Source organism: Bos indicus, chromosome 25, assembly GCF_029378745.1.
Source record: "Bos indicus isolate NIAB-ARS_2022 breed Sahiwal x Tharparkar chromosome 25, NIAB-ARS_B.indTharparkar_mat_pri_1.0, whole genome shotgun sequence".
In the NCBI taxonomy this organism is placed as follows: Eukaryota; Metazoa; Chordata; class Mammalia; order Artiodactyla; family Bovidae; genus Bos; species Bos indicus.
The window spans coordinates 12,269,340-12,284,930 of NC_091784.1; the positions used below are offsets into that span (position 1 = coordinate 12,269,340).

The 15,591-nt window shown below is 49.4% G+C and overlaps 1 protein-coding gene across 5 annotated transcripts in view; it reads left to right on the plus strand.

The window, feature by feature from the left end:
* Positions 1-15,591, plus strand: part of SNX29 (sorting nexin 29) — a 596,714-nt gene that overhangs the window by 526,540 nt on the left and 54,583 nt on the right. For 3 of the 5 annotated variants that reach the window (XM_019987972.2, XM_070779679.1, XM_070779680.1), the window contains one exon: positions 4,862-5,001. In XM_019987972.2, coding sequence (XP_019843531.2) covers positions 4,862-5,001 — 140 coding nt within the window. Of the gene's footprint in view, positions 1-4,861; positions 5,833-12,043; positions 12,290-15,591 lie in introns of all 5 variants that reach the window. The other 2 variants (XR_011564016.1, XR_011564017.1) reach the window with 2 other exon arrangements.

Below are 15,591 nucleotides of genomic sequence, written 5' to 3' on the forward strand. Positions count from 1 at the left end.
GCCAGGCCTCCCTGTCCATCATCAACTCCCAGAGCTTACTCAAACTCATGTCCGTTGAGTCGGTGATGTCATCCAACCATCTCATCCTCTGTTGTCCCCTTCTCCTCCCGCCTTCAATCTTTACCAGTATCTGGGTCTTTTCACATGAGTCAGTTCTTCACATCAGGTGGCCAAAGTATTAGAGTTTCAGCTTCAGCATCAGTCCTTCCAGTGAATATTCAGGACTGATTTCCTTTAGGATGGACTGGTTGGATCACCTTGCAGTCCAAGGGACTCTCAAGAGTCTTCTCCTACACCACAGTTCAAAAGCATCAATTCTTTGGTGCTCAGCTTTCTTTATAGTCCAACTCTCACATCCATACATGACTACTGGAAAAACCATACCCTTGACTAGATGGACCTTTGTTGGCAAAGTAGTGTCTCTGCTTTTCAATATGCTATCTAGGTTGGTCATAACTTTTCTTCCAAGGAGTAAGCGTCTTTTAATTTAATGGCTGCAGTCACCATGTATAGTGATTTTGGAGCCCCCAAAAATAAAGTCTTTCACTGTTTCCCTGTTTACCATGAAGTGATGGGACCAGATGCCATGATCTTAGTTTCCTGAATGTTGTTTAAATCAGCTTTTTCACTCTCCTCTTTCACTTTCATCAAGAGGCTCTTCAGTTCTTCTTCACTTTCTGCCACCAGGGTGGTGTCATCTGCATATCTGCAGTTATTGATATTTCTCCTGGCAGTCTTGATTCCAGCTTGTGCTTCATCCATCCCAGCGTTTTGCATGATGTACTGTGCATATAAGTTAAATAAGCAGGGTGACAGTATACAGCCTTGACAAACTCCCTTTCCCAATTTGGAACCAGTCTGTTGTTCCATGTCCATTTCTAACTGTTGCTTCTTGACCTGCATTGAGATTTCTCAGGAGGCAGATCACGTGGTCTGGTATTCCCATCTCTTGAAGAATTTTCCACAGGTTGTTGTGATCCACACAGTTAAAGGCTTTGGCATAGTCAATAAAGCAGAAGTAGATGTTTTTCTGGAACTCTCTTGCTTTTTCGATGATCCAGCGGATATTAGCAATTTGATCTCTGGTTCCTCTGCCTTTTCTAAATCCACCTTGAACATTTGGAAGTTCACAGTTCACGTACTGTTATGAGCATTACTTTGCTAGCGTGTGAGATGAGTGCAATTGTGCAGTACTTTGAACATTCTTTGGCATTCCTTTTCTTTGGGACTGGAATGAAAACTGACCTTTTCCAGTCCTGTGGCCACAGGACTTTTGGTCAGAACTTCACTAATCCCGAGGGGGAATCTGATCTGAACCAGACTGCATTCAACCTGCTGGAGAATTGCCAGCTTTGTTCTAGGATGGACTCCACCCTTAAAAAAAAAATTCCATAAGCAGTAGGCACATTTGAAAATTCAGATGTTCGAATACACACTAGGTATGAGGTAACACCAACACATTATCATTCACCTTGTTAGAGGTGACCGCAGTGTTGTGGCACAATAGGAAAATGTTCTTAGTGTTTTAGAAATGCACCCTGGAGTGTTTAGGGGTAAAACATCATGGTAGCTATAATTTAAGACAGCTTAGCAAAAAGGTGAAAATGATGAAATATGGGAAAGGGTTAAGACTTTATTAGATAAAGGGTCATGAGGGTTTATTATACCATGCGCTCTACTTTCTGCCATAATTTGGAACTTTGATAGTGAAAAACGAAATGACAGTCCCGGGAAAGACTGAGGTATTCTGAGATCTTTGCAGCCTCACCGAATCCTGCTGAGTCGTGTGTGGCCACTCAAGGCGTCCAGACCCCCAGATGAGATTGAGATCTGAGGACAGTGTGTCCAGGCAAAGGCTCGTGGTCTGAGGACAGCCCGCACCATCCTAGCCCTATCCCCATCATTCCCGTGTGACCGGCTTCCTTCTGCTACAACCGATGGGCAAGTGCAAGTGTAAACTGTGTATTGACTGGGAGACGCCTTGGGGTTTAAAAGACCCATAGATTTTTCTTCTGTAAATTGAAGAGTGTCTTCAGAATTGAAGGCAGCTCTCCCTTGCTCACCGGCCAATGACCTGGGACCCTACTGAGCTGCCTCCAGGTCCTGAGACCTTGGACAATTTCCCTACCCTTCCCGAGCCTCCACTGTGCTGGAAATATGCGGCGCTGGGAAAGCGCTGAGCGCAGAGCAGGCATGAAGACTCCACAAATACCTGTCTCTTGTTCTGAACAGCTCAGTAGAAATTGCTCAGCAGTCAGACTCAGATTGCTACCATGCAGGGTTTTATTAGAAGCTGGCTGGGGTTTCCTGGGACTGGTGAGCTCGAGGATTCAGCGCGTGGCAAGGATGTGGGATTCCTCCAGGTGGCAACCTTTCTGCCAAGCCCCTGTTGGCCCTGGGACCTGGGCCAGCAGAAGCCCTAGTGAAAACAGGCAGATTCGACTCCTGGGTGGGATCCTCTGACCTTCATTGGAGGGTCCTCCTGTCCTCCCCTCCCAGGACCGTATAGCCCAGCACGGCCCCACAAGCCGCACGGGGAGCCATCCCCACCCTCCTTGGTGCTCAGAGAGTTCTAAGCATCCTTCCTCTGAAAAAGGAGGAATCCCCATGAGTTCTTCCAGGACTGCTGAGCCCCTTTCTTGCCTTCCTGCCGCAAAGCCTTTCAAGCCGTCCTTGAGGGTTTCTTGCGCAGATTACAAACCAGGCCTGAGTGGCTCCGTTCAGCATTAACCTGGCATACTAATCACCTTCCCAAGGCGGAGGATCTAATTGCTTATGATAGGTTGAAACTTGGAGACCGCGGAGCAGACCCAGGCATTAGACGGGTGAGCGGAGCCCGAGTGGCTGAGCTTGGGGCGAGGACCCGCGGTTCTCCTGGCCTGATGCCTTCTGCCCCCACTGCACGAGATTCCAGCCCCAACCTGGGACCGCGCTGGCAATCAAGTTGGATGGCCAACCACAGTGTTGGAGCACCATTTCCCCTGGAGAAACATCCCACTGAGGCACTACATCAGAGGGTGGCTCTGGGAGAAAAGACCTTGCTGTGACCTTGAAGCGGCCCCCAGGGGGCAACAGATGCTCTGTGTTCCTTCCTCCCTGCTGGCATCCAGAGGAGGGCTGCAGATGAAACTCAGGGCACCCCATAAAATCTGAATTTCAGATAAATAGTGAATACTTTCCAAGTCTGAGTGAGTCCCAAATATTATATGGAAAGGTTTTATTGTATAGCCATACTTGAATACCGAAAAATTATTGAGTCATGAATTATTGAATATGGAGTTATGAATACTGAAAAATTCATTGTTTATCTGAAATTCAGATTTCACCGGGCATCCTGTCTTTTTATTTGCTAAGCCTGGCAGCACTTAAGAATCTCCCGGCTGCGCTTGGGTTCCTGGCAGGGCCTTGTCAGGACAGGGCTTGTCCTCAGGTGTCTCTGAGAGTGTGGGCGCCTCCTGCAGACTTCCAGAGCCCCAGGCTGGCTGGGGCGGTTGGCGAGGGGGGCGATGAGTGTCCTGCTTTTGGTGTGAGGCCTCGTGGGCGAGCAGCCCAGCCTCGCTCTGGGCCACTGTTCCCTCCTTTGTCATGTGAAACTCATCAGAGAGTGCGTCTTGTGTCCCTGTGAGGATGAGTAACCCTGTTCCTCCCATCCCTTTGCTCTGCTGTGCCTGTTCGCCTCACTCAGCCTCCAGTCTGGAAGAAGCATCGCTTCCTCAAAGAGGGATGTCCCCCACCCCCAACGCGGGCCCGATTTCCTTGTTCCAAACCAGCCCCCTCTCCCCCGCGCCCCCCGGCCAGTTCAGAGGCATATGAGCAGGTGGGGCTCTGGGATCTGTGGGGCCCATGGCAACAGGCAGATGTAGGGCCCCTCATGCCGAAATTATTCAGATTTTCAACATGGGGACAGCACGTCACCACATGGGTCCAAGTTCTCACCCTGGGGCACGCCTGGAAGCCAGCCCTGCCTACGAGGGCCAGGCAGACATGGGGGTGTGAGCCAGGAGGGTTCTGAATGTGGACCTGGGGCCCTGTGCCTGCCTTGGGGCCACACCAAGCAGACCCCCACCCCCGGAGTGGCCCTGGGAGTGGGGCCGTGTCACTACGTCTCTTAGTTTCTCAGAAAGGGTGGAATTTGTTTATTAATGAAATCTTTCTTAAATAGTGGTGACTGATTCCAATTTCAGAAAATTCCCGTGAAGGCAAAATTAAGCACCCCCTCTGGAGGGAGGCACACTACGTGTGATGAGTGACGCTGTGTGCTGACCTGTGTGGTCACTGGGTTTATTTATCTCCTCCAGCAGGGCCACCTCAGGGACCCTTTGTGTTCATGGTCTGTCCCAGATCCCAGTGCCCTGCTTGGCACGTTGCAGGTGCTGAGATTTCATTCGTTCCTGGGAATACAATGTAGGAAATTTCATGAACCTGCATTGCCCCCACTTAGCAGTAATAGTGGGGCTTCCCTTGTGGCTCAGATGATAAAGAATCTGCCTACAATGCAAGAGACCTGGGGTTTGATCCTTGGGTTGGGAAGATCCCCTGGAGAAGGGCATGGCAACCCACTCCAGTATTCTTGCCTGGAGAATCCCATGGACAGAGGAGCCTGGGCGATTACAGTCCATGGGGTTGCAAAGAGTCAGACATGGCTGAGTGACTAACACACACACACACACACACACACACAAACACACAACAGTAGTAGCATCATGAGCATCTCCCCTGTTGCTAAGTGTGGTCACACATGTAAAGCCTGAGGCACACTTGCACTCGTTCTGGGTAAAGAAGATTGTTGGTCGTGTGTTCTCTGGGCGGTTGAGGAAAGCAGAAAGCATACCTGAGGATGCCTGTCTGTCTGTCTTCCCAGGACGCCAAGTTTGTGGAGGAACGCAGGAAGCAGCTGCAGACCTACCTGCGCAGCGTCATGAACAAAGTCATCCAGGCAGTCCCTGAGTTTACCGCCAGCCCCCAGAAGGAGACCCTGACCCAGCTGATGCCCTTCTTCGTGTGAGTACCGGTCACGTGCTCCGCCCAGTGCGGCCTGCCTTCTCCTCTGAGGTTACACTGCGGCGCCTGTCTGTGTCCTGACACCCCAGGAGACCCGAGGGGGCGAGCCCGCAAGTCAGCATTGTTGATTCGAGGCTCCCCAAAAATCAGAACTCTGCAGTTTCATCCTTTGGTACATTTTGATCGCAGGAAGGATTGCAGCCTACAGGTGTCCCGGAGTTAAAGTAGTCTCTCTCAGACTTTCTTAGCATGTCAGCAGTGAACCCAAGGAAACTTCTTGAAAGACTCCCACTGGTGCCAACTTAGATTACTTTCATATTTGTATGACTTAAGTATAAGCCAACTTAAAACTAGGTACATAGACCTTGTTCTTACAGGTCGTATACAAGTAAAAGCAAAAAAGATATTTACGTATTGGACACTTAGAACATTATCACAATTCAGAATCATCGATTAACACAGTGGCCACTGCTTTTTATGAAACCAAGTCTTTGCTCACAGTGATATGCAGAAGAAACTTGGCTTCTCCCAAGCTTGCCACATACCTTGCTGGTGATCCACATTGCTGACCCCACCTGCCCCTGACCCAACTTTCCTTGGGTCACGTTGCTGGAGAACATCTGTTTGAGCCACACTTTGGGGCCGGTGGGCCTCACTGGTGTCACTGCCTTATCGCTGATTATTCCGCATAGTCCTCATCCATCTCTCATCATATCAAGACATCTGCATGCTTGGATTCAGGGAACCCAAACAATGAAGCTGCTCTTAGTTTTTATTGAGTCTTCAGATGCTAGAGAAGATAATTATACTCCACCCTTGAATCACACGGAGGTAAGAAGCACCAGCCTCCCTCCCAGTTGAAAATCTGTGTATAACCTTTCACTCCCTCCAAACCTAGCTGCTCATAACCTACTATTGACCTTACCTACGACATAAACAGTCAGATAACACATATTTTGGGTGTCTACATTTATTTTATCCATTTATGACATTCCTAGCTTTTTCTTAATTTTTTAGTATTTCTAGATTATGCAGTTTATCTGCGAGTTTTTAAATCATTGCAAACCTTCAAAAATCTTTCTAATATGTCTATTGAAAAATACCTGTATATAAGTGGACCTGCTCAGCTCAAACCCATGTTGTTCAAGGGTCAACTGTATATGATTTCTAAAATGTTGTCATTGTAGTGGAAACAGTAGACCTAAGGATCCATATAGCAAACCCATGGGCCTCTGAAAGTAGGCTGGGACTTGTCATTTGATAAAGACTGGTTTGCTGATAATGCAAGAGTTTCCCTGGAGCTCTTCAAAATGGGTGTGCTGAGGGTTTGTGGATCTGTTTTGTCTTAACGGTGATGCTGTAACTCAAAATGGGGCTTATTTCTGCTTCTGTGTGTGGGGAGTATCTTTGGCTTCACACTCTCTGGAATTTCCAAGTTGAATTTCCAACCAGACAGACATTGGCAGGACTTACCTGCTCCATGAAATTAAAAGATGCTTGCTCCTTGGAAGAAAAGTTAATGACCAACCTAGACAGCATATTAAAAAGCAGAGACATTACTTTGCCAACAAAGGCCCATCTAGTCAAAGCTATGGGTTTTCCAGTAGTCAAGTATGAATGTGAGAGTTGCACTATAAAGAAAGCTGAGTGCCGAAGAATTGATGCTTTTGAACTATGGTGTTGTAGAAGACTCTTGAGAGTCCCTTGGACTGCAAGGAGATCCAATCAGTCCATCCTAAAGGAAATCAGTCCTGAATATTCATTGGAAGGACTGATCCTTAAGCTGAAACTCCAGTACTTTGGTCACCTGATGTGAAGAGCTGACTCATTAGAAAAGACCCTGATGCTGGGAAAGATTGAAGACGGGAGAAGAAGGGGACAACAGAGGATGAGATGGTTGCATGGCGTCACCGATTCAATGGAAATGAGTTTGAGTAAGCTCCGGGAGTTGGTGATGGACAGGGAAGCCTGGCGTGCTGCCTTCCATGGGGTCATAGAGTCGGACACAACTAAGCGACTGAACTGAACTGAACCTGCTCCAGGCTTTGAAACTGAAGGCAAATCCGCTTACTCGCATCCTTCTAATTGTTTTAGGACCTTTATGAGAAGATTCAGTTGTTCTCTGCTATCTCTGATAAAAAAGATGTCTCCCCCTCCACCCCTCCAAATAGAATACACCATATGGTATTTTTCTTTCATTCTATTATTTGTGCCACTAGGGGCTTGATTTTGTTTTGAAAACACCACTACAGTTCATGAGAGGAGGCCCCCTTCTTTTCTTTTTAAACATTGCATATTGTATGTACTTGGCTGTGCTGGTTCTCAGTTGCAGAATGTGGGATCGCTGTGAGGGATCCAGTTCCCTGACCAGGAATGGAACCCAGGCCCCCTGCTTTGGAAGCACAGAGGCTTAGCCATTGGACCATCAGGGAAGCCCCCCTTCTTTTAAAGGTAGCCCCCTGGCCTGTGATGAATACTGGAAATCAAATTCTCACTGAGTCATGTGTGTTTGGATCAGATTTCCTGGTGAAAATGGAGTCTAAGACATGGTCCTAAGACCCCGATGTTACAAAAGGCTGCCCACCTCAAGTGTGAGAATAGGCTGCCTCATAGGGTGAGCTGGTGCCCCCACTGCTGGGGTGGGTGGTCCAGGCAGTTCTGGGGGGGCATGCGCCAAACTCCAGCCTGTAGAATTATGACAACTGCCTGGTAACACAGGAGCATCTTGGTGTGTTGTGCAGTCCCAGCCACGCTGGCTGCCATCGATCACAGCTGAGAAATAAAGCTCTATGCCCAATTAGCATGGAGAACTTGGGGTTCCATTGCATGGGCTTTAAAACATACAAAAGAGACTGTGGCAAATGACACAGTATTGACATGAGACTCTGGACGCAACCTTGGTCTCAAATCCAGTTGATATCAAACAGCTTTCCTTGCAGTGCCACCGCTCACTGCCCTCGCCTCCTCTATTTTGAAGTCAGATGGTGCTACAGGTTGGAACTTGCAGGTCATTTCATGAGGGGGTGACAGAAGGCAAGCCTCACCCTGCTCCGTCCTTTCCAGTGACCTCCATGTCATCATGTCCTGTCTCTGCATCCTTCTAGAAGACAGCAGGCCTGCTATCTCAGCTCAGAAGCTCACTCTGAGAGAGTCCCAGTTAAAAAGCGTCTATCTCAACTAAGGAAATAAACCCCCCTCCCCAAAGCAAGATTCTTCTTAGAATCTTGACAGATTTCCTTGGGTCTTTCCTTTTTTGTTTGATTTTGTTTATTTATTGGCTGTACTGGGTCTTTGTTGCAGCGTGCGGGCTTCTCTACGTGCAGCACGTAGGCTTCCCTAGTACGGTGCATGGGCTTAGTTGCCCCTTGGCACATGGGATCTTAGTTCCCTGATCAGGGATCAAACCCATGTTCCCTGCGTTGGAAGGCATATTCTTTACCCCTGGTGGTGGTGGTGGTTCACTCTCAGTCACGTCCGACTCTGCGACCCCCTGGACTGCAGCACGCCGGGCTTCCCTGGCCTTCACCATCTCCCAGAGAGACTGTGTTCCCACTGGACCACACCTGGCTGAAGTCGCACAGAGCTGCCCTGTCCCCACCGATCCCCCCCCTCATCCCTGGACACTGAGCCGACTTCTCTGCCATTTGCTGTTAGCGTTTGGGTGGTTTTTTACCCACAGTCACTCGTATTACCTGCCTGGCCCGGGAGACACTCGATTTTGCAGTGCTGGCTCTGACCCGCTGCTCAGCCGTGTAGGTTCCGGCTGTGAGGCGCCCGCGGTGCATTGCTCACCCTCTGTGCTCCCAAGTGTGTTCCATGAGCTCGTCACTGCTAAGCATCCGTCAAGATGGTCCCTTTCCCATGAGGGGTGTGAGGGTGAAGGGAGGCAGGGGATTAAACCTAGCAGGTAGAGTTTGCTCATTTTTCTTCACTGAAATCCTTCAAACGTTCAGGGCTGTGCAGGGCTGGCATCCAGTATTGCATGGCACCCGCTTTTACACACACTGTTCTGCTTCGTCTTTCCTGTTTAACGTGTCAGTATTTCACTCTTCTGCAAGGGGCAGCATGACTTCCAAGGATTCTGCCATCTGCACACGTCTGAGAGCTGAGGAATCAGCAGGTTGAATTCTTTTTTCTCCAGATCTCTCTGCCTCCCATTGACTTCCTGGCTAATGCCAGCAGCAGTCGGAATTAGAAAGTAGGACAGTAGGAAGTGGGCCGTCTCTTTTCCATTTTGAACCCTTGTGTGTGCCTGGCCCACGTGGAGATTTGAGCCTGCCCCCAAAACCAGCGAATAGACAACACACCCTAATACCCTCTTCCTTTGGGGGACCCCACGTTGTTTGCATCCTCCTGGCTTTTTGGAGGGACAGGCAGACCCCAGGACATGACACGTGGCAGATGTGAGCAGTTACTTTGGGAAATGTGTGCTCCTTGGAAGGTGCATTAACGCAGGGGGCGGGATCGTGGATTCCAAGAAGTCATTCTGCAGAACCGGACCGCAGCTCCATGAAGACTTCAGTGATTTGCGGTGCTGTTGTGAAGCGTGTTATTAAGATGTTTTTCTGCAGAATATTTCAGCCTTGGGAAATGCACCGTGTTCTGTCGCTCCATGGAGGGAGAGGAAGAGTTCCGGGGGTGGGAGCAGGAGTAATGTAGGGCACAGCACACCCTTCCCACCGGATTCTCGGCAGAAAACACGGTTGATGTTTTCCCCACTCCCCGCCCCCATCTGCTGCCACATTTACTCTCAAAGCTGTTAAACATATTTTTTGCTGAAATAGGAGCTGCCACGTTCTCCCTGCGAGCGGGAGGTTTGGCTCGGGGTTGAGATGTTTCAGCCTGGGCGCCTCCAGGATCACGTGGAGCCCAGAGGACATGCCGCTCTGCCAGGGGCCACTCACAGGAGCCACGCAGTTCCTTCCCAGGACCCTGGGCTCACACTGCTTTTGGGGACTGGCCCAAATCTCCCAGGCCAGAAAAGAGTGAAGACCCCATTCAAGAAGTCTCACTCTTGAGGCCAGACTGGCAGACTGGTGAGATGTGGGTCATGCTTAAAATGAAATATCCGTGTGAGTGATTTGTGATGAGCAGATGAGTCTGAGACCCCCCGGGGTCCAAATGGAGAGCGTGGGGATTTGGGCGTCACTGCTGTTCCCCACTAGCTCTGCCACAGAGGAGGAGGGTGATCTCGGGCCAGGATGCAGCCTCTTGAGTCTTAGGTTCCTTTTGTGTGAAATGGGAGGAGAGGTATGGATGCAGGATGGTAGGTGAGAGCGGAACTCGGCCGCTTCTCTGTGTCAACTGCAGCTGATGACGAGACTTGTGAGAAAGACCAGGAGAGACTCCCCACAAAAACCCTACGGACATTTCTCTGTCTCTCTCTTCATCCATCCATCCATCATCTATCCATGTCTACAGGTAAAAAACTGAGTCCCAGGAAATTTAACCAGTTTGCCTAAGGTCCTGGTGAGAGCATGTTGCAGGTCAGAGCAAGAGTCCAGTGCGCTGCCCTGAGCCGCAGGGACGCTGAGTGCCCAGCACATAGTGTGTGCTCGTGAAACGCTAACTGGTAACGTGACTGTTTCTGGAAGTCCGCCTCCCCCTCTCCTTCCGCACCGGGATCTTGCATCTAGACACAGGGACTCAGGGAGAAACCGTGTGCACCAGCTGGGCTCTGGCTTTCTGTGGACTCTGAGAGCCCATGGCAGCGCTCCCTCTAGGGACCAGGCCTTTCCTCCAAGAAGACACCCCATCCCTCAGAAGCTCATTACCTGGAGGTCTCTCCAGGGGGACCCACCACCCCGTCACCTGGAGAGATGACATGCAAAATGCCGCTTCATCACCTCCGTCTGCTGGCCTGTGGAGGGGCTGTGTCAAGGGATGCAGAGAAAGTGCAGTCCCCCAGAGTACCGGCCCTCCAGTCCTCTGCAGGACTCCTGCCCACGGAGCTCAGAACAGATGACTCTTTCTGAAGATGACGAGGGTGACAGCTACTCTTCTCTGTGAGTCAGATGGCCCCCCTACCCCCCACACATCCCACCAGTGACAGTAATTATGTTTCACTCCTGCCGTTTCTTTGTGTTGGGTGGTGAAGAGGGGTGAGATCAGCTTCACAAAGCTGATGATGGTGCAGCTTTTACAAGTCCGGGAAAAGTGAGGGAGCCTGGAACACCTCCAGAGCAGGAACACTGCTGAGCTGATACACGGAAAACCCCCGTCAAAGGGACTTCTGTTCGGCAAACAGCCCTGTCATCCACTCAGTGTTTACTGACCACCTGCTAAGGACTCAACAGGCACTGGGCGGGTAATAGCGAACAAAACAGAAAAAAAGAGCATAAACCACCTTAATGGAGTCAAGAGAGATGGAGAATGGACAAATAAACATGTCATATGCCGCTAAACAAGAAGGTCTCTGAGGAAAACTAACAAAGAGTTATAGACTAGAGAGTCCCAGTCACGCGGGTGGTGTTTCCACCAGATGGTTGGGGAAGGCCTCTCCGAGGGACAACCTTGTGAATTTCCGAGGGAAATTGGAACAGTGAGTGCAAAGGCCCTGAGGCAGGAGCGAGCCCAGTGTGTCGGATGAGGCCAGTGTGGCCAGAACAGAGAGCAGGAGAACGAGGCTGGAGAGGTCACCAGGGTTGGATCACACAGGGCCTTGGAGGCCGTAATAATGACGTCAGGATTTACTCCAACCTGAAGGGGTTGGGGCAGGAGTGCGACGTGACCTGCTTTATGTTTTTGCATCCTCACTCTGGATATAGATTAGAGAATAGAATCAGGGTGGGGGCGAGGGGAGGCAGAGGGGGAGGCTTTTGTAGGGTCCAAACAGGAAGAGGTAGTGGCTTGACCAGAGTGATGAGAAGAACCGTGTGAAGGGTGATTGGACCCCAGATACATTTGAGGGCTGGCTCTTGGGGTTGAGAGAAGAGGATTATGACACGCTTGAGGTCCTAACAGACCAGGCAGGTGTGCAGATGCTCTGTGTTATTACGTACAGATAACCCTGTATTCTCTGGTGGCTTTCCTGGTGGCTCAGATGGTAAAGAATCCACCTGCAATGCGGGAGACCTGGCTTCAGTCCCTGGATGGGGAAGATCCCCTGGAGGAAGGCATGGCTACCCACTCCAGTATTCTTGCCTGGAGAATCCCTACGGACAGAGGAACCTGGCAGGCTACAGCCCAGAGATTGCAAAGAGTCGGACACGACTGAGCGACTAAGCACAGCACAACGCTGTATTCAGGTCACAAGCACCTACATGACTCCATGTAGGCGTCTGGGGTGGTAAGTAGGTTGGTGGGGAGTATCACCATACAGATGACTGAGACAGGGCCCCAGGCCTCAGGGTCAATAGGTGTCCAGGTCACGCACTTATTCCAAGGCAGCGTTTTTTTTCCTTCTTTCCCAAGCTCATTCACCAGGAAATTTGCAGAGTGCCTGGGTAGGTGTCAGACTGTCCCATTTGTAGCCCCACTCTGCTTTGGACTAGCCATGTGGCCCTGGGCAGCTCACCGAAGCCCTTCCAGCCCTCAGCGTCTTCCTCTGTACAGTGGCAAGGTTCCCAGCACCCTCTCGTGGGGCCAGCAGGGTTCCACGTGCGCGTCGAGCTCTTAGAATGGCACCTCGCACGTAGTAAGCCCTGTATGTGCGTAACTATTTTTTACCAGCAGAAAGGGAGCACGGGAAAAGGAGTCTGGGGAGCAGACGTTTTGGAGGAAGTGATAAAATCATGGTATTAAAAAAAAATCCTGAAGCACTACAGAAAGATATAAGAAGGAGAAGTAAACATCACACCCCACTCCACTGTGTGTCGGGCCCCCCACCCTCCGCGATCGCTGTCAAGTTTCTTATGTAACTTTGCAGAAAGCATCGATACTTATGTAAGCCAAAGCCGGGCTCCAACCAGCCCTCTGTAGTTTGCCTTTTTAATTTAATAAAGCTGGCTCATTCCCTTTGAAAGCTACAGAATACTCAGTGCAATGGCTGTTTCATAATTTATTTTACCATCGCTCCATCTGAACGCTTAAGAGGTTTCCAGATTTGGCTCCCTCAAACAGTATCGCCAGAAAGGTTTCAAGTAGATGTACGTTTTGGCAGGTAGATCTGTGGGACTGATCTTTCGAAGTGGTTCTGGCTCTGAGGGCAGGCACATGTTTGAATATTGACAGGTATCACTAACCGCTACCACTCATACCGGTTTGATATGCACCATTCTGTTAGACATGAAGAGAGAGATGTGTTTTTCCCCCCCTAGATGTGCAGAACAGCTGAAAAGCTCAGAGGACCCCTGTCCTCCACTGCAGAGAACAGGGCACTGCCCTTGTGGTCAGGACGCCCTGGGGAGCAGGGCTGGGAGCTCAGAAGTCTTGAGCTAGTTGCCGTCTTGGTCTCCAGGAAGGGAGTCCTTGCAGGTCTCTGAGCTCAGGTCTGTGCTTCAGGAGGATCCTACTGGCAGCCGGGGATGGGGCGTGAGCGCTAGGGAGACAGGGCATGGTGCTTTTATAAGAGCCCAGAGAAAAGGTGGGAGGGCCTACACCAGACGATGCCAGGATTTTTTTCCATGTTTTTTAAATTAATGAACTTATTTTAACTGGAGGATAATTACTTGACAGTGTTGTGATGGATTTTTGCCGTACATTGACGTGAACCAGCCACGGGTCCACGTGTGTCCCCCATCCTGAACCCCTCCCACGTCCCTCCCCGCCCCATCTCTTGGAGTTGTCCCAGAACACCGGCTTTGGGTGCCTTGCTTCATGATGCCAAGATTTTGACGCTAAATATCTGGGTGGGTGATGATCAAGGGGACAAAGGAGACACTGGTTTTGGAGTAGGTGAGAGTGTGGGGTGTTGAGCTTAGAGATGGTCTCTGTGGGGTCCAGAAGGCAAGAGAGGAAGGTGAGTGTCTCCTCGGATGGCAGCCTCTGGACTTGATATCAGCTGTGAGTTCCTGCCTGCATTTCTCAGGAAACATATCTCTCTCCAGATCTCAAGAAAAACAGGAAATCAAGAAAAAGTATGATGATTCTTCTGTGAAAATTAAAGCGTAACAGTCAACATCCCTGGTTGAAGGAATCCACATTAATGAGGCAAAAGCAAGAACAGGAGGAGCCACATGTGGAATTGAGGGCCAAGGTCAGTGGTTCTAGGAACCAGGAGCTTGTAGGAGAGAAAGAGTCATGATCTCATTAGTCATTCTTGCCTTCAGCTGATGCTGTCATAAGTAGTGTGTCTGTGGCTCTGCCTACTGCAAACAATGAATTATTCTTGCAAATAAAATAAATACTAACAAGTTTATTGCATAAAATCACTGCAGATGGTGACTATAGCCACAAAATTAAAAGATGCTTACTCCTCAGAAGAAAGCTATGACAAACCTACATAGGATATTAAAAAGCAGAGATATCACTTTAATGACAGAGGTCTGTATAGTCAAAGCTATGGTTTTTCCAGTAGTCATGTACAGATGTGAGAGTTGGACCACAAAGAAGGCCAAATGCCAAGGAATTGATGTTTTCAAATTGTATTGGAGATTCTTGAGAGTCCCTTGGACAGGGAGATCAAACTGGTCAATCCTAAAGGAAATCAACCCTGAATATTTGTTGGAAGGACTGATGCTGAAGCTGAAGCTGTGATACCTTGGGCCACTTGATGTGAAGAGCTGACTCATTGGAAAAGACCCTGATGCTTGCGAAAGATTGAGGGCAAGAGGTGAAAGATCATGAGATGATTGGATGCCATCACCAACTTATTAGACATGAGTTTGAGCAAACTCTTGAGAAATAGTGAAGGATAGGGAAGCGTGGTGCAGTCCCTGGGGTCACAAAGAGTTGGACACTTAATGATTGTACAGCACCATACTTGATGTGAATGGCATTCCAAGAAATAAGTTTCAGAGGCACAAAATGTCCTTAAATTGCCTGTTTTAACACAGGACTCTCATAAGAGATTCATATATTGCATTATTATCTGAACAGGACTCCTTAGTGTTCACTAGCATTTCCTGATTTGAATATTTGATCTAGGCTATGATTCTTTGTGAATTACCTCTGAACTTACTATTTCTTCCTTATTGAGCAGATCATGGTAGAGTTCCACAATAAAGAGTAAATTGTATGAAGAATGTTGGGACTATTTTAAGAATAACTTGTGATTTGGGGGATGAATTTCCAAGAAAACACTCAGGAATTACTCTGCAATCCCTAAGACTTGTCTCTTTCAGGATTTTGGCAACCCTTCTTGGGAGACAATTTCTGGGCACGAACTTGGGAATGGGGGTCATGGTGCTGGGGTAGGGCCCTCAGGGAAATAGGGTGAACAAGAGGAGGTGACAGGGAAGGGACTGCAACAGATTGGGCCAGGAGCCAGCAGAACAGAGAAGACAGGAGGCAGAAACCTGGAGAAAGCTGGGTCAGGGTTGCCAGGGGAGAGAGCATTTCCCAAAGAAGGCTTCCTCTGTGTGAACAAGCTGCCAAATTCACACCTAGTCCCAGAGCAGTAAGAATAGCAAGCTGTCCTCCTTCCTTGCTGCCAAGTTGGCTGAGGAGCACGGAGCATGTGGCAGAGCACAACTGTGGTGGCGTCCCTGC